Raw genomic sequence first — 14,736 nt, 5'->3', positions numbered from 1 at the left:
TGTGTGATAAAGAACAAAAAGATTATTCAAAAGTGATACATTTTTATTCTCATCTCTTCAACAAAATATTATTTATATTATATGTAAGTATAAATGTAAATCATCTTAAATCAAAAACAAACGAAGCATAAAAAAACCCTTTAATTTGCTATTGATTATTTGTGCATCATAGAAAGAACTAGAAAACCATCTCCTAGTGCTACCAAATAAACTTATTATCTTAAATCAATGAATAAATTGATATTGAAATCAAAATACTATGACTGAAAAATTATATAATTATAGCAACACAGCCAATTGTCAAGTTAATGTCTCGAGTACTAGTTCTAAAGACTCGCATGCTCTTATTTGAGGGATTACCATTACTGTTAAATATGCAGCCATCCCTGGAATATTTCATAGCAAAACTGAAGGCTCTATGTTTGACACCAAATATGCAGGTAGTATATATCGAAAGAATCAAATAAGGGTACACTGATGTTGGGTGTCCCAGCTGCCGCTTTAATCCTCAAAGGAAGTCTCTGCAGGCCTGTGAGGGGGAACCTGCACATGCAATTCAACACAGATCCCTTTCGTACTTTTTGAGAAATAGTGGTAATAATCTTCAATTGTCAAAATCCAAGATGGCGTCCTGTTGGCCATTTTGTACACCGATCGATACCAAAATGCAATATTCATAACCAGGGGCCTAGATGACTATGCACATAAAATTTGAGACAGCTCCCTTCAGTACTTTTTGAGAAATAGCTGTAACAAACTTCATTTGTCAAAATCCAAGATGGCGGCCTGTCGGCCATCTTGTTAATCAATCGGTCCCAAAATGCAATATGCACAACTACGGGAACCTACATGTGAAATTTGAGATGATCCCTTCAGTACTTTCTGAGAAATAGCGGTAACAAACTTTAACTATCAAAATCAAAGATGGCGGCCTATCGGCCATCTTGTCGACAGATTGGTCCAAAATGCAATATGCACAACTAGACCCCTAGGGGAACCTACATGTGAAATTTGAGAGAGATCCCTTCTGTACTTTCTGAGAAATAGGCGTAACAAAATTAAACTATCAAAATCCAAGATGGCTGCCTGGCAGACATTTTGTTGACCGATTGGTCCCAAAATGCAATATGCACAACTAGGGCCCTACTTTCTGAGAAATAGCAGTAACAAGAATTGTTAACAGACGGACAGGCCATGGAAGAAAAGCGATTTGAATAGCCTACCATCTGATGATGGTCCTAGTGACTAGTTTTTTAAACATGATGCAGAAAGAAGAGTCACATTCATTTCTAGTTTATCATGATCTTTCAATGATCGTTTAGTATTGCTTCTGTCTTTGGTTTAACAGCTACTTTGTATATTTTCTACTTCTACTTCATGTGTATAATGTTGATAATATCATCATATTTTAGAAAATTAAAGCTATCATTTGACTTCATTTTAGTTTAAATGAATTAAGTGGACACACCTAATTTAGTGGACACACCTTTTTAAAGTTACTGAAGAACAATAACAAAGCACAAAAAATTATAAGAGGCCCAGAGGCCTGTATCACTCACCTGTTTTTTGTTTTTTTGGTTTTTTTTTTGAGTAATTCTGTCATTTAGTAATTAGTGATTCAAAAATCACAAAGACAAACCATATAGATACCATACTAATATGCTATCCAATATATAGTTTCAGAGAGGAAGTCATTTATATGAAAATAGTAGCCTTATTAACCTTTTTGGCCCTGCACCTAAGGCCCCATGAGGTCAGCTCTTTCAATTTTACAATTTTGAATCCCCACCCTATAAGTATGCTACTATTGCATCCCTATAAGGATGCTGCCAATGCATTATGAGTTTTCTACCATACTCAGTTGCATAGAAGAAATCTTTTATATGGAAATAGCCAAATTGACCCCTTTTGGTCTCCCCCCCCCCCCCCCTCAGGCCCCCGGGGGATCAGACCAATCATCTGTGCACTTTTGAATCCCAACCATATAAAATTGCTACCATTGCATTATGAATGCTATCCCATGCAAAGTTTCAGAGAAGAAGTCTTTTATATGGCAAAAGCCAAATTGACCCCTTTTGGCCCCGCCCCTAGGGCCCCCAGGGGGTCAGCCCAATTATTTGTACAATTTAAAATCCCTACCCTATAAGGATGCTACCATTGCATGATGAGTGCTATCCCATGCTTAGTTTCAGAGAAGAAGTCGTTTAAAAGAATATAGCCAAATTGACCCCTTTTGACCCGCCCCTCAGGCCCCCAGGGGTTAGCCAAATCACTTGTACAATTTTGAATCCCCACCCTATAAGGATGCTACCATTGCATTATGGGTACTATCCCATGCTTAGTTTCAGAGAAGAAGTCGTTTATATGGAAATAGCCAAATTGGCCCCTTTTGACCCCGCCCCTCAGGCCCCCGGGGGATCAGCCCCATCATTTGTACAATTTTCAGTAAGTAGCCCATAAGGATGCTACCAGTCAAATTTTGTTGAAGTCCGACCAGCGGTTATGGAGAAGAAATTAATTGTTGACAGATTGACGGACGCCCAACGCCACGGTATGACATAAGCTCACCTTGGTCCTTCAGACCAGGTGAGCTAATAAAAGTATTAAACATAAAGATAGAATTTTTTGTGAACTGTAAACCAATAAGCTTTAGTTTAATAGAGGTAACTTAATAGGTACTTTTAAATATATGTATATATATATCCTCTTTGCATATTACATAGTTATTTCCCTTGTTGGAAGATATCAATTGTGTCATTATTTTGTGAGCAAAATTTACATCGCTCTCTCTGATAAACAAAGTATAATGCTCACTAACACATATCAAATCAATACCTACATGCAAGGGCAGATAACCCTTCTTTAATATGCAAAGATGCAATATGACTAATGGCTTTATTTTGAAATTTAATTTCTCGATTTTATTTAAAACAGGATCTTATAAATCTGTACTGTAAACAAACTTTCTTATGTGAAGCTAAAATTCATAGATTTAAAAATTGAATAGGAGTTATACAGCTATCAATTTACGAGATGTAGATTTAATTCACAGAGATTAACTTTCGCAATTTTACGTGCATCTTGAAATCTGTGAAAGTCAATATCATGCGAAAGAACAGTGGTTTCAGTATCCATGCATCTGAATTCCTATTGAACTTTCACTGGGATAGAATGTATACCAAGGTAGTCAATATTTTGCTAAAATATAGAAAATTAAATTAAATTACCTCAAATAATACATTAGTTTGCAGTAAGCATAAGTAAAAGAACATTGAATTACACTGAGGGACTAACAGTAGTTTGTTCAAAGGATTTTGTTTAGGGAAATGAGAACTATAATCATCTTAGGATAAACAGAAATTAGGACTGTCCTTTTATAGGATAAACAGAAATTAGGACTGTCCTTTTATAGGATAAACAGAAATTAGGACTGTCCTTTTATAGGATAAACAGAAATTAGGACTGCCTTTTAGGATAAACAGAAATTAGGACTGTCCTTTTAGGATAAACAGAAATAAGGACTGTCCTTGTATAGGATAAACAGAAATTAGGACTGTCCTTTTAGGATAAACAGAAATTAGGACTGTCCTTTTAGGATAAACAGAAATTAGGACTGTCCTTTTAGGATAAACAGAAATTAGGACTGTCCTTTTATAGGATAAATAGAAATGAGCACCCTCCTTTTTGGATAACCATCATGACCACTTTTGCTTTAAAATACATAATTATGCTTATAGTATACATAAAGTAAATATTATACATTGTATCTACATGTGTACATGTATTTACTAATTAATAAAAATACCAGATGAAAAATAAGAAATTGTGAAAATTTAACTAGTCAATGAACATAAACAATAGCACTATTCATAATAAGAACAATAGGTAACAAATAAAGAAGCAATTGCATGATCTAAAGCAACATATTGGGTGAACAAATCAAGACAAAAAATATTTTAAGTAACTTATTTTAAATATTCTAATAGATTTCCTTACAAAATTCTAATAACTTTCAAAACATTGAAAATATAATCATAGTAACAACAAATGTGACAAATAATTGATCCAGACTAATTGATCTAAAAGTTTAACCACAAAATAAACACTAGTAAGATATATTTACTCCCACCAGAAATTGCAGTATGGCAAGCTTAGTACCATAATTAACTGCCACTTGATAACTGCTATTCTTTGTAAGTGCAATCAAATTATTTCCATAGTAATTTAAAACTGTCAGGTTTACAAGTAAGTGCAGAAATGTCAGACTACCCAAAGAATAATCAGCAACTTAGTAAAGTCATGAGTAAAAGGCAAGTGCCCCTAATTTAACATTTGCTATCCATATATAGGCATGTGCAGAGTTCTACAATTAAGGACTAGCTGTTTTATGTCATGATGTCTTTACCACTCAGTCACGACAGCATACATGCATAATTTGAGGGAAAAAATCTGTAAAAATGTATGTGCATATATTGAATATAGTTCATTTGCCTTGTTAACCCAAATATAAATGAAAACATCTCTTAAAGTGATTAATCAATCACTAGTATGTTCAGAGAAATAAAAATTCTTTCTATATATAAAATGTAGTGTGTGATGGCCAAAATCTTATCAATATCAAGCCACATTGTATGTTCAACAAATTTACACATAAATCTTTTAAATTTCATTTAGTTAATCTGAAATCTGCATATATATATAATAAATGTAGCTCATATTAAAAAAAACCCTAAACTATCCTAGGAAGAACTTGTTTAGATAGAGCAATACTTAAAACCTTATATATACTAATACTAATTTAATAGTTATTATATTGCTATATTTTCTTCATCCATATATAAAACATTAATACCCAATCCAGGGAATTCTGATTGGGCTTTTGGAAATATACTTCTTATTTTTCTTTTATAATTACATCAATCCAATTCGAAAAAAATTCAATCAGTAGTTCTACCTGTACAGTAGATGATTTATTTTCAAATATGCTTATTGGGTATAATAGATATACATGTATTTTCAAAGATACAGACATGAAACAATCTCCGTTTTCTACCGAGTATTCAAATAAATATACTATAATAATGTACTAGTTAGCATTCAAAATTATTTGAGAAAACCGATTAGATACTTATAATTTCACACTCAACACAGAACTTATCACAAGCAAAAAATACAGATACATATGAATACGTAAATAAAATTCTATGTGTTAACACTCACTCCAAATAATGCAAACATATTTTAATGCTTCATAGAAGTAAAAAAAAATATAAAAAAAAAATTGAGAAACTTTCTAGTAAAGTTTGAATGAAATAGTTTTATTTGTATCTAACAGTTTTTAACCAAACAATTGTGAGCTGCGAATGACATTTTCTAATACTGTAAATTGAATTATTTTTGCCGCTACTTTACATATTTACAGCAATGTCAATTTAGGTTTATTTTTTTTTCTTGTGTTTGAGTTTGAATTTATAGTATTTAAGATTTCCCTGATTTCTCTCTAATCGTAAATTTTGCGTCGTTAAATTGTTAATGAAAATAAGTTGGTTTACCTTGTCTGATGACCAACAGAATGTCATGATGAAATATCTTAAAGAGACTTAATAAACACGAACAGCACAATGTACCAGGTGTAATATGAGTTGCCATTTGGATGTAACTAACAGATTAAATGTTAACCAAACAAAACTTCTCAATTTAATGGTCTTCAATGTAAATAAAATTAAACTACTTCATAATATAACACATTTCAAAATTTTGTGATTATGGCGATGACACGTGAAATGAAGGAAAAATATCCCTCCTGTGATAATGTACAGCATCGTTACGACACAGAAGCATTGCTACTATTTACTGTCATTAATACCCAACAGACATGTATGTAAATTAAATGGCACATCTTATCTTCATATTTTGGCCAGATGCCAACACATTTAACTAACCTTCCTAAAAATTAAAAAAAAAAAATAAAAATAATAAAAAAAAAAGCAATAGAAAAAAAGATGAAAAAGAATGTTCAATCTATTTTATCAAAGACATTTCAAAAAAGGTTTACTTTAATTAGTATACTTCCTTTTAACAGCCCCAGATTATTGTACACAAATTAGTAACTGGTTTATCACGTACATGACCCTGCTATATTACAAATTCTATAATTGTACAAATTAATGTTGTGAAAAGTTTTGGAGGTAGTACACAGGTAAATTGTTCCTATACTCCAATGCCAATTTCAGCCCCCTATCCCTATAAACATACAGGAACCAAGATCATTGTTTTAAGATGTCTTAATTTAGCAGAACACAACCGAAATACCAAATTCATTTGGACTTACTTGTCAACCCAAATGTATAATCATACCTATCAAACATATACCTATTTAACCGTCAAACAAGAGTTACCACCACACGTTGGACAACATATCACTTTTTTGGAATGTTTCTTTCAGACATCAAGGTATAGTGGAGATACATGTCTTATTCCTCCTATACAAACACTTAATCCTTCTCTCACTCTGTTTCCTGGTGGCTTGACTATATAAGACACCTTTTGTTTATAAACCAGTAAAATGAATGGTTATGTAAAGTCTGTTGATATCAGATTATGAACTTTGTTGTGGTAGAAGTTGTTTGGCCTGCTCTCCCATCTTAAAATGTGTATAGGCTATCACTCCTGCAAAACATTAAATATGTTTTAAATGGCATTCACCTTCATATGATTGACAGCCTTTCACATTGATTTAACAGAAAATTTAACTTTATAAGGTAAACATAAGATCATGAATGTGGAAATCTATTTTTTATATATGTATAGGTTGCCAATTTTTGTGGTCAGGTATAAGATCAACTTCGCTAGCCAAGGGTATTAAGTCCGATTCTCTTCCTACTACCCTTGGCATATCTCACTTCAGAACAGGTGCTTTTGCTTTCAAATTCTGATTGGATGCGGCAAGGTTCAGGCGACCAATGAAAACGCAGCTTTGATTTGTCAACAAAACTGAACTGAAGCGGTAGTATAGTGACCTACATTTGTATAATGAGGCATCAGGCATATCTGTCAACATCAACTCCTAGCGAAATTATATTACTATCTATTTAATCAATTAGATGTTTTATACCATCTAAATGAACGTCTTGGAGACGTTGCTCTCCAAACAGATTGGAAAATATGTGCATGGTTTATCTTTCACAAATTAAACAATTAAAAGATATACTACGATCTCGTTACAAAATTGGACACTGCAGAACTTCTGCATGAAACGCAAAAACTGGTGTCTGAACTCACTAATAAACAAATGACTCACACACATGTTCATCTTGGGTATTTTGAATCTGTCGCAAACAACACGCGTGTTTCATAGGGCGCTACCATTTTTTCAACCATACAACAATGATACGAGTTTTTTAATTGGTTGCTTATTACGTAAATGGAAGGGGCGCAACTGCGGTGATCCAGCAGGTGGCGCAGTGCGGGACTACCCATTCTGAAGTCAGATATGCCAAGGGTAAAAGTAGAGTATCGGCTTATACCCTTGGCTAGTGAAGTTGGTATAAGATGTAATTTGTAAAAGCTCATTCAGTGATTTCATACAAACCAGCATTGTTAGTTAATTCACCTGCAGAATGACCAGGGAACTATTAACTAAACCGAGATTTTGTTTATTGTAATGTCATACAAATTTTCTATTCTATTTCTTCTTTAACAAATCAAATCTGTCTGACCTTCAAAGAAGGTCATGGACATTGAACTGTATCACTATTGGTGCGTTGCTCTTCTGGTGGGTAATTTTAACACTTATAGTCCCTGAATATGAACAACTTTAACATACCGGTACAAATAAAATATTTAAATAAAAGAAACTTACCAGAAAGAGTGGTTGCTATGCCCAAGACTTGTAGAAAGGACAATGGATCATGGAAGACTATAACTCCAAGAAGCACTGTTACACAAAACTTCAGGTGACCAGCCATGTTATATCTGTTATGGTTAAGGAAGCAAACAGAACTCACAACTATCGAGAGATCTAATTAAACTATGACACAGGTACATACAGAGTGTTGTTTGATTGCAGTATTTTATGTCCAACAACAGCTAGACTTTTAAAGATGTGGCTTGAATTAAGTAGTGTAAGCAAGCAAGAATTTCCTCATGGACACTTACAGTAGTGTCATCTATAGCTAGTACTTCCGTTATAATTAGATGTAGACTGTTTATTGAACTAATTAATGACAATTATGTGTATATAAAAGTAGCTTATTTTGAAATATTATATGAAATATTTTAGTTACCAAATATAAATGTATCCTTTACACTGGGGGGTTAGTCCATAGTTTATTTGGTGTGCGGTGTACTATATGTATTTACCCCATAAATGTAAATCTATGCACTTTGATGCAATTTTAGAAAGTGATAAGCAGCCGATATTTGAAAATATCTTAATCATCATAACAATGAGCTACAGTTTTTTATTTCAACAGAATACTTTGTATATGCTTTATTTTGTGTTTTGGGGATACCAATTATAAATCTGTTAATTTTGAACTTGTTACGCAAAAAATCTTCATGTACAAGTGATGCTTTATCAAGGATACGTGACTGGTGAGGTGTTGCCAATGATCCAGTAGATAGTCAGGTTAACAGATAATGCTATGGCTCCTGATAGTAATACTAACATCTGGAAAACAACATACAGTACATTAATAACAAGTCAAATTTTGGTAACACATAGTATTTGGATTTTCAAAAGATTTTTTACCATAGAAAAATTCCAAGAATATTCTGATATTTTTAGGGAATCCAAATATTAAGAAAATTAAGTATCTTGAGGTCTTAAGAGTCTGGTAGACAGTTTAAGTACGAGATAATGTATCTAAAACAGTAAATACACTACTGTAAAAGATTATGGCCCCTCCCACAGCCTTCTTATTCAGAAACTTGATTGGTCTTCTTATGTCTTTGAAGGTTTTTTTCAAAATTTCATTGAATTTGCTAATGTAAATTATTTAAGGACATTTGGAAAAAGTGACTATTGTAGTTGAAAAGTCAGTCAGAAATTGTACGCAAAAGAAATCACCTGCTTCTGACTAATTATAACTTTACCCCAAGGTGTGTGAAACCAAATCGGGTACAATGTACAACAACCGACCATCGTGTCTTGTCAAAATATATTTCGATAAAACACAGCTTTGACACATACCTGGATGTTAGTAGGGGATGCTATTCCAGCTGTAGGCGTAGATTTTTTTTTAACTTTGTCACCAGTATTTAATCAGAGAGATGCATTTGAATCTAGTGTTGACAATTTCTCAGCTAAAATCAACCTACATTTTGTAAACTACCGCCGCGCATGCGCCAACGTCCGAGAACATTATCTCGAATATGAATCAAATTAAATTATAAATATTTAGGCAATGCATTCAAACTCAAAGTCTACAACTAGAATAACATTCCCTACTACATGTAACATCCAGGTATGTATCAAATCCATGTTTGATCGGCATATATTCTGATAAGACATAATCTATTGTCAGCCGTACCTGATTTGTTTTTCCACACCAAACGGACCTTGCACAGCGGAAAAGTCAGTCAGAAGGTACAACAGTAGCTAGATTCAGCTTTGACATTACATGTAACATTAGGTACAATAGATTAAAACCCAACACATTAATAAACACTATGAAAAGTTTGATCCATTGGAACGTTGGTAGATACATAACGTTACGCTACAATATGACTATACTCCCCCGAAGTCGAGAGGAATGGCCATACCAATAATTTATGAATAAAACATCCTCAAAACATTCGCTTAATAAGTGAAACAAAACAATTACGAATTTTTAATACAGTGATTAAATGTATACATTGTGAAAAATTAAATAGTACACAACGTGATCAAACACATTAATAGTACACACAACGTGATCAAACACATTGTACAAAAGAGTCGGGTATGAACATCAAAGATCCGCTGGCTCCGCCTACTTCTCAATGTTGTCGGTGATTTTGTAGTCAGGGGGCAATCGGTACCGGGCTGCTGATACTTCAGCCAATCAGTGCCTTCGTTACATGCCACCTAAATCTAATCTACTGCATCAGTTACCAGCCTACTAGATCAGCTACCAGCCAACGTGTCTATCAATCCACAAGTGAATTGAATGTAAACAGGAACACTTGTTGTAACGGCGCTGTAAGGACACATGACGGGCACCGAATGACTTTGTCTGAATTGTCTCAGGTGACCTAATAAATGTTTTACCAAACACATATTATGCATAGCAGCTATAGATAGCTATCAAAGGTACATTAAGGAATATTTTACTCACAACAACATTTGTAGGATAAGATCCGAGAGCTCCATGAAAACTGAAAATGGGTGCTTCAATAAAAGGTATAACGACGATAAGGACAGCTGCTGAGAGTGGAGCCTGGTAATACAGTAACTGCATCGAGTTCATTTGGAATTCATGTTGTTTCTCCGCCACCCACTGTAATTAACAAAAACATTGCAAGGATGAAGGATGTAGCATCATAGGTTTTCAAGATGAAGGGAGACAACTCAATAATTTGTTTTGAATTCATTGTATTCTCAATCAATGCCTATTTCCATATTAGGGCATACCCCAGTAGTGTCATGGATCTTTTTATGAAAAGCAATTGATTATTTAAAATACTTTCATTTTCAAGTAAAATAAGAAAGTAAAACTTTTTCAACTCAATGATGCTTATACATTATAGCATAAATTAACTTAAATGCTATTGAAGAAAAATACCTTTTCCTCTTATCTTTTTTTAAACAGATTAAAATGACTATTGTTGATGGTGGCCATGTAGAAACTTTAAAGATAACATTGAATTTTAATAGATTAATATTTACCACTTGGTACAGTGACGTGACAAGAACACCAATGGTGGCGAAGCACATCCCGAGCAAGTTGAACTTCACATCATATATTGAATTTAATGTTACACCTAATGTTATTGGAATCTGAAAGAAAAAAAGAAAATGTTATTTTTTGACATCAACGATAATTTGTAACACTTATTATAAATCAAGTCAATAACACTTATTAAGTCAACATCAATTTTCTGAAGATTGTTAATGTGCATTTAGTTATAAGATAGACAAAAGCTGCTGGCAGCGAGAGCATAGTGATTTTTCAGGCTATTTTGCGAAAACAGATTTTGCAACAAACTGGAAATTTTTAATCGTGAAGAGTGGTCATACCAGAAACTACATTTGCAAATTGCAACATAAAACATATTCTAACAAAACATATAATAATACAGGTATTACTAATTAAAATATTGATTACATAGGAAATTTTGAAGAGCAAATACCACGAAATAGTGAAATATTTTTTTTTATATATATGCAGCCATGCTGTTGAAGCCAACAATTTTGTGAGAGACTTTATTTTAGTGATTTTTTTTTTCAAATGGAAATACAAGCCTAATTAACTATAAGGCAAAACTGTAGAATACATTCAAAATATGTTTTCAAGGTGGTAACTTGTCATTTTGAACTGATCCTGAAACTAACAACACTTGATTGGTACCATCTTAAGACTCTTGGGAGGGTCATGCCAGTCAAAGTTTTACCTCAAATAGTAGCTTCCATTTGGAATATCTTTTTAAGGCAAAAAATATAACACTTACAGTTTTAGCTCAATCACTCTAGTAGAACTGAAGTTTAAAATGTGTTTTTGAAGATGGCGACTGTAATGGGCTAGTCGCCATCTTGAATCCAAGACTGACCCAAAAATTTGCGAATCATACAAATGAACACACTTTTGAGTAAATTTGTGCAGGCATTGACATAACTGAAGTTATCCTGGCTCTAGCTACTGTTGTAGTGGAATAGATAGCAGCCAGCTAGTCTACTCTGGCCCTGACTCCAGACTTAGATATTTTGACAAGTAGATGTGGTGTCTGTGTCATACACCAGGCATATATATGCATCTATCTTTCAAAATGTCTATGTTTGATATCAGGACCATATATAGTACATATTATTATACATGGCTTTCATTTAGAATGTTCTGATTGGATTAAACTTGATCACATAACATTGAATAAGTTAGATATTCCACCAGAATTGGAAGGCGAGGGAAAAAACTCTAGGGCAATAACCCTTTTTTTTGCAGCCTCACATTGTTGTGAAACATCTTCATGAGGTCTTTTACCGGAGATTTTTTTTTCTTTTAATTTTGTTCGTATAATAAAATAATAAGTCCCTATGTGTCGGGATACCTCTAGAATTGTCTCCCTGGAAAGAGTCATTTTCTCTCAGGCTTCTCCCTCGAGAAAATAACTCTTTCCAGAGAGACAATTCTAGATGTATCCCTCCACAGAGGGCCATATACTGGACTGTTGACATAATCTTTACAGACACTCGGTACCCGGTTAAAACAAATGCATTACCACAGTGAGTTTCACTTTCGTTGAGAATGTTTTGTCATAATATGCAGTCTGTATAGCCATGATACATGGCGTCGTCATAGTTTTCATGATCTGGTATGTTCCAACGGAATTAGTTTCCAGTGACAAGTTGGTGAACACTACGAAACCACAAAATGTAAGCGCCAATGGCAGCATCTTCAATATGGGTACACTTTTAGGCTGAAATAGATTAAGTTTTCTGCAAATCAACAGTCCTAGCGATGTCATAACGAAGTGAATGCAGGTGAGGCTGATGTTAGGGAAGCCATATTCGGTGTATAACCATTTGTTTATCAACACTATTGATATGGAGCACACGATATTGGCAGCGATTGTTAAAGAGACACAGTCGTTTGACGGAGAAGCCATGGTGCCTTCATAAAATTCAATCCTAAGCACACTTCATAGATGTTTGCAACATTAACATAAGAGAATAATTTTGCGTAGAACAGCTGTAACGATCAGTCTAACGCTCCTGATTGTCCATGAGCGAAACAACCGGAAGTCCACGAAACCATCAAACTCTGATCATCAAGGTTACTTGGAACCTTGAATCGACGCGTGTTATTCAAACGTTTTAGCAACGTAGTCAATTTGGCGTATCGAGAGTTGTCTTTCAGGTATCAATTTAAGGTACGAACCATTAGGGTCGGTCGGGTATCATGCACGGCATTGGAAGAGCGAAACTCTAATTGTTTATTTTATTTTCTATTTCATGTAGAAGACACAATTTAGAAATAAAATTGCACGCCTTGTACGCTCTCATCTGGATTATGCCAGTCCCGTGTGGGCTCATATTTGTACAGTATTTTTCGTAAAATTTTGAAAATTGCTTTCTGCAGGTATGATTCCATCTAAACATACAGAAGGCAGAAAAAGCAATAATTTTACAGTGCATACATTCTGCGTTTATAAGGCATCTTAAGCCATTTCAATGGTTTCCACAGCTTCATTCATCTAACTTTATGGTTTTCAATAGCTTACAGTAGAAAAATGTTATCCCAGTTACGGCACATAATTGTAAATGTGCAAACATATTTAAAATAAAGGCTATTAAGTCGATATTTTATATTAGATTAAAGAAAAATGAGATATACCACAAGCTAAAAATTCCAGGGCTCAGCACGAAATTATTGGCTGCATAAACCAGTAATAGAGGTGGTGAAAACAATAAAAAAAAAAATTACGCAAACCAGAAATAAATTGGAGATATGTCATATCGAAAACAAGAGTTAAGTAGAACAATACCAAGACTGGAAGTAGACAAATCGTCACTGAGAAAGATATGAGAGAATTATCGAAAGCCGGAAACATCACAAACATGCTAACATCCTTCCCACAGAAGTAGAACACAGTTACATGGAACAAAAACTCGAGAAATTAGATGGATCAAAATCACCCGGTCCGGACCAACTACATCAAAAAGTTCTAATAATATTGAAGGAGGAAATTATAGTTCAACCTTAACAATGATCTTCAATCGATTTACCAGTTGTATGGAGAGCAGCAAACATTACAGGTACACCTATCTGCAAAAAAAATGAAATAAAAGAGTAGCCAAAAACTATAGTCCGACTACTCTAACAAGTGTGAAAGAAAAAAATATTCTATAATCTATCTATAGGATCACATTATAAGCTATCTTACTGAGAATAACTCGACTTACAGTTTACGGTTTGGCTTTATAAACAAAACCGCCCTACTACTTTTCGAGTTTCTTGATGACATTACAGAGTAATTTGACAGAGGAAATAATATGGATGTTATCTAATTAGACTTCAAAAAGGTTTTTAACGGTGTCCCTCATACAAAACTGGTAAAAGATAGAACACATTGGTATAAAGGGGCATGGTTGCTTGGCTCGTTGGATATCAGCATTCTTAACAGACAGAAAACAAAGGGTTCAGTCTCAGATAAGGTCAAGGTTAAGTGTGGTGTACCTCAGGACAGTGTACTCGGCCTTGTACTTTTACTAATCTACCTAATGGATGTACAAGGATGATATCGACAAACGTCAAACTATTTGCAGACGACAGTAAGATATATGGGAAATGTAATGCAGTAATTGAGCGAGTAACACACAAAATGACATAGAACAACAGTTACTGTTTGAATGGTCCAGAAGACGATATTTTTAATGCGGAAAAATGCAAGGCATTATACATTTCGGAGCAAGACATCCAGAGATAACATAAAAATGAAAGAGGGAAACGTTGAAAAAATGTTGAGAAAATGTCAAGCAAGAAAACGATCTAGACGTTCTCTTCGACAGCACTATGAAATTCAGTATACACACAGCAG

At 34.0% G+C, this 14,736-nt stretch overlaps 1 protein-coding gene across 1 annotated transcript; it reads right to left on the bottom strand.

Moving 5' to 3' along the window:
- Nucleotides 1-5: 5 nt before the first annotated feature.
- Nucleotides 6-12,944, bottom strand: LOC138336010 (solute carrier family 35 member E3-like). Its single transcript, XM_069285270.1, has 6 exons — nucleotides 12,418-12,944; nucleotides 10,871-10,981; nucleotides 10,320-10,481; nucleotides 8,589-8,671; nucleotides 7,862-7,974; nucleotides 6-6,669 (listed from the first exon to the last, which is right to left on the bottom strand). Exons 1-6 carry the CDS (start codon nucleotides 12,802-12,804, stop codon nucleotides 6,599-6,601), a joined length of 927 nt encoding a protein of 308 aa, XP_069141371.1. The 5' UTR covers nucleotides 12,805-12,944; the 3' UTR covers nucleotides 6-6,598.
- Between the last annotated feature and the right edge of the window lie 1,792 nt (nucleotides 12,945-14,736).

Source organism: Argopecten irradians, chromosome 12, assembly GCF_041381155.1.
Source record: "Argopecten irradians isolate NY chromosome 12, Ai_NY, whole genome shotgun sequence".
NCBI lineage: Eukaryota > Metazoa > Mollusca > Bivalvia > Pectinida > Pectinidae > Argopecten > Argopecten irradians.
Note: the sequence above shows the minus strand (reverse complement) of the source record. Positions and strands in the feature narration are given on the sequence as shown.

What these genes read in the sequence shown, in the direction of transcription:
- LOC138336010 (XM_069285270.1), bottom strand. Translation starts at nt 12,804, where the DNA reads ATGGCTTCTCCGTCAAACGACTGTGTCTCTTTAACAATCGCTGCCAAT. An exon ending in TCACGTCACTGTACCAAGTG is followed by an intron (nt 10,482 to 10,870) that starts GTAAATATTAAT and finishes TGTTAATTACAG; the next exon opens with TGGGTGGCGGAGAAACAACA. An exon ending in CATAGCAACCACTCTTTCTG is followed by an intron (nt 6,670 to 7,861) that starts GTAAGTTTCTTT and finishes AATGTTTTGCAG; the next exon opens with GAGTGATAGCCTATACACAT.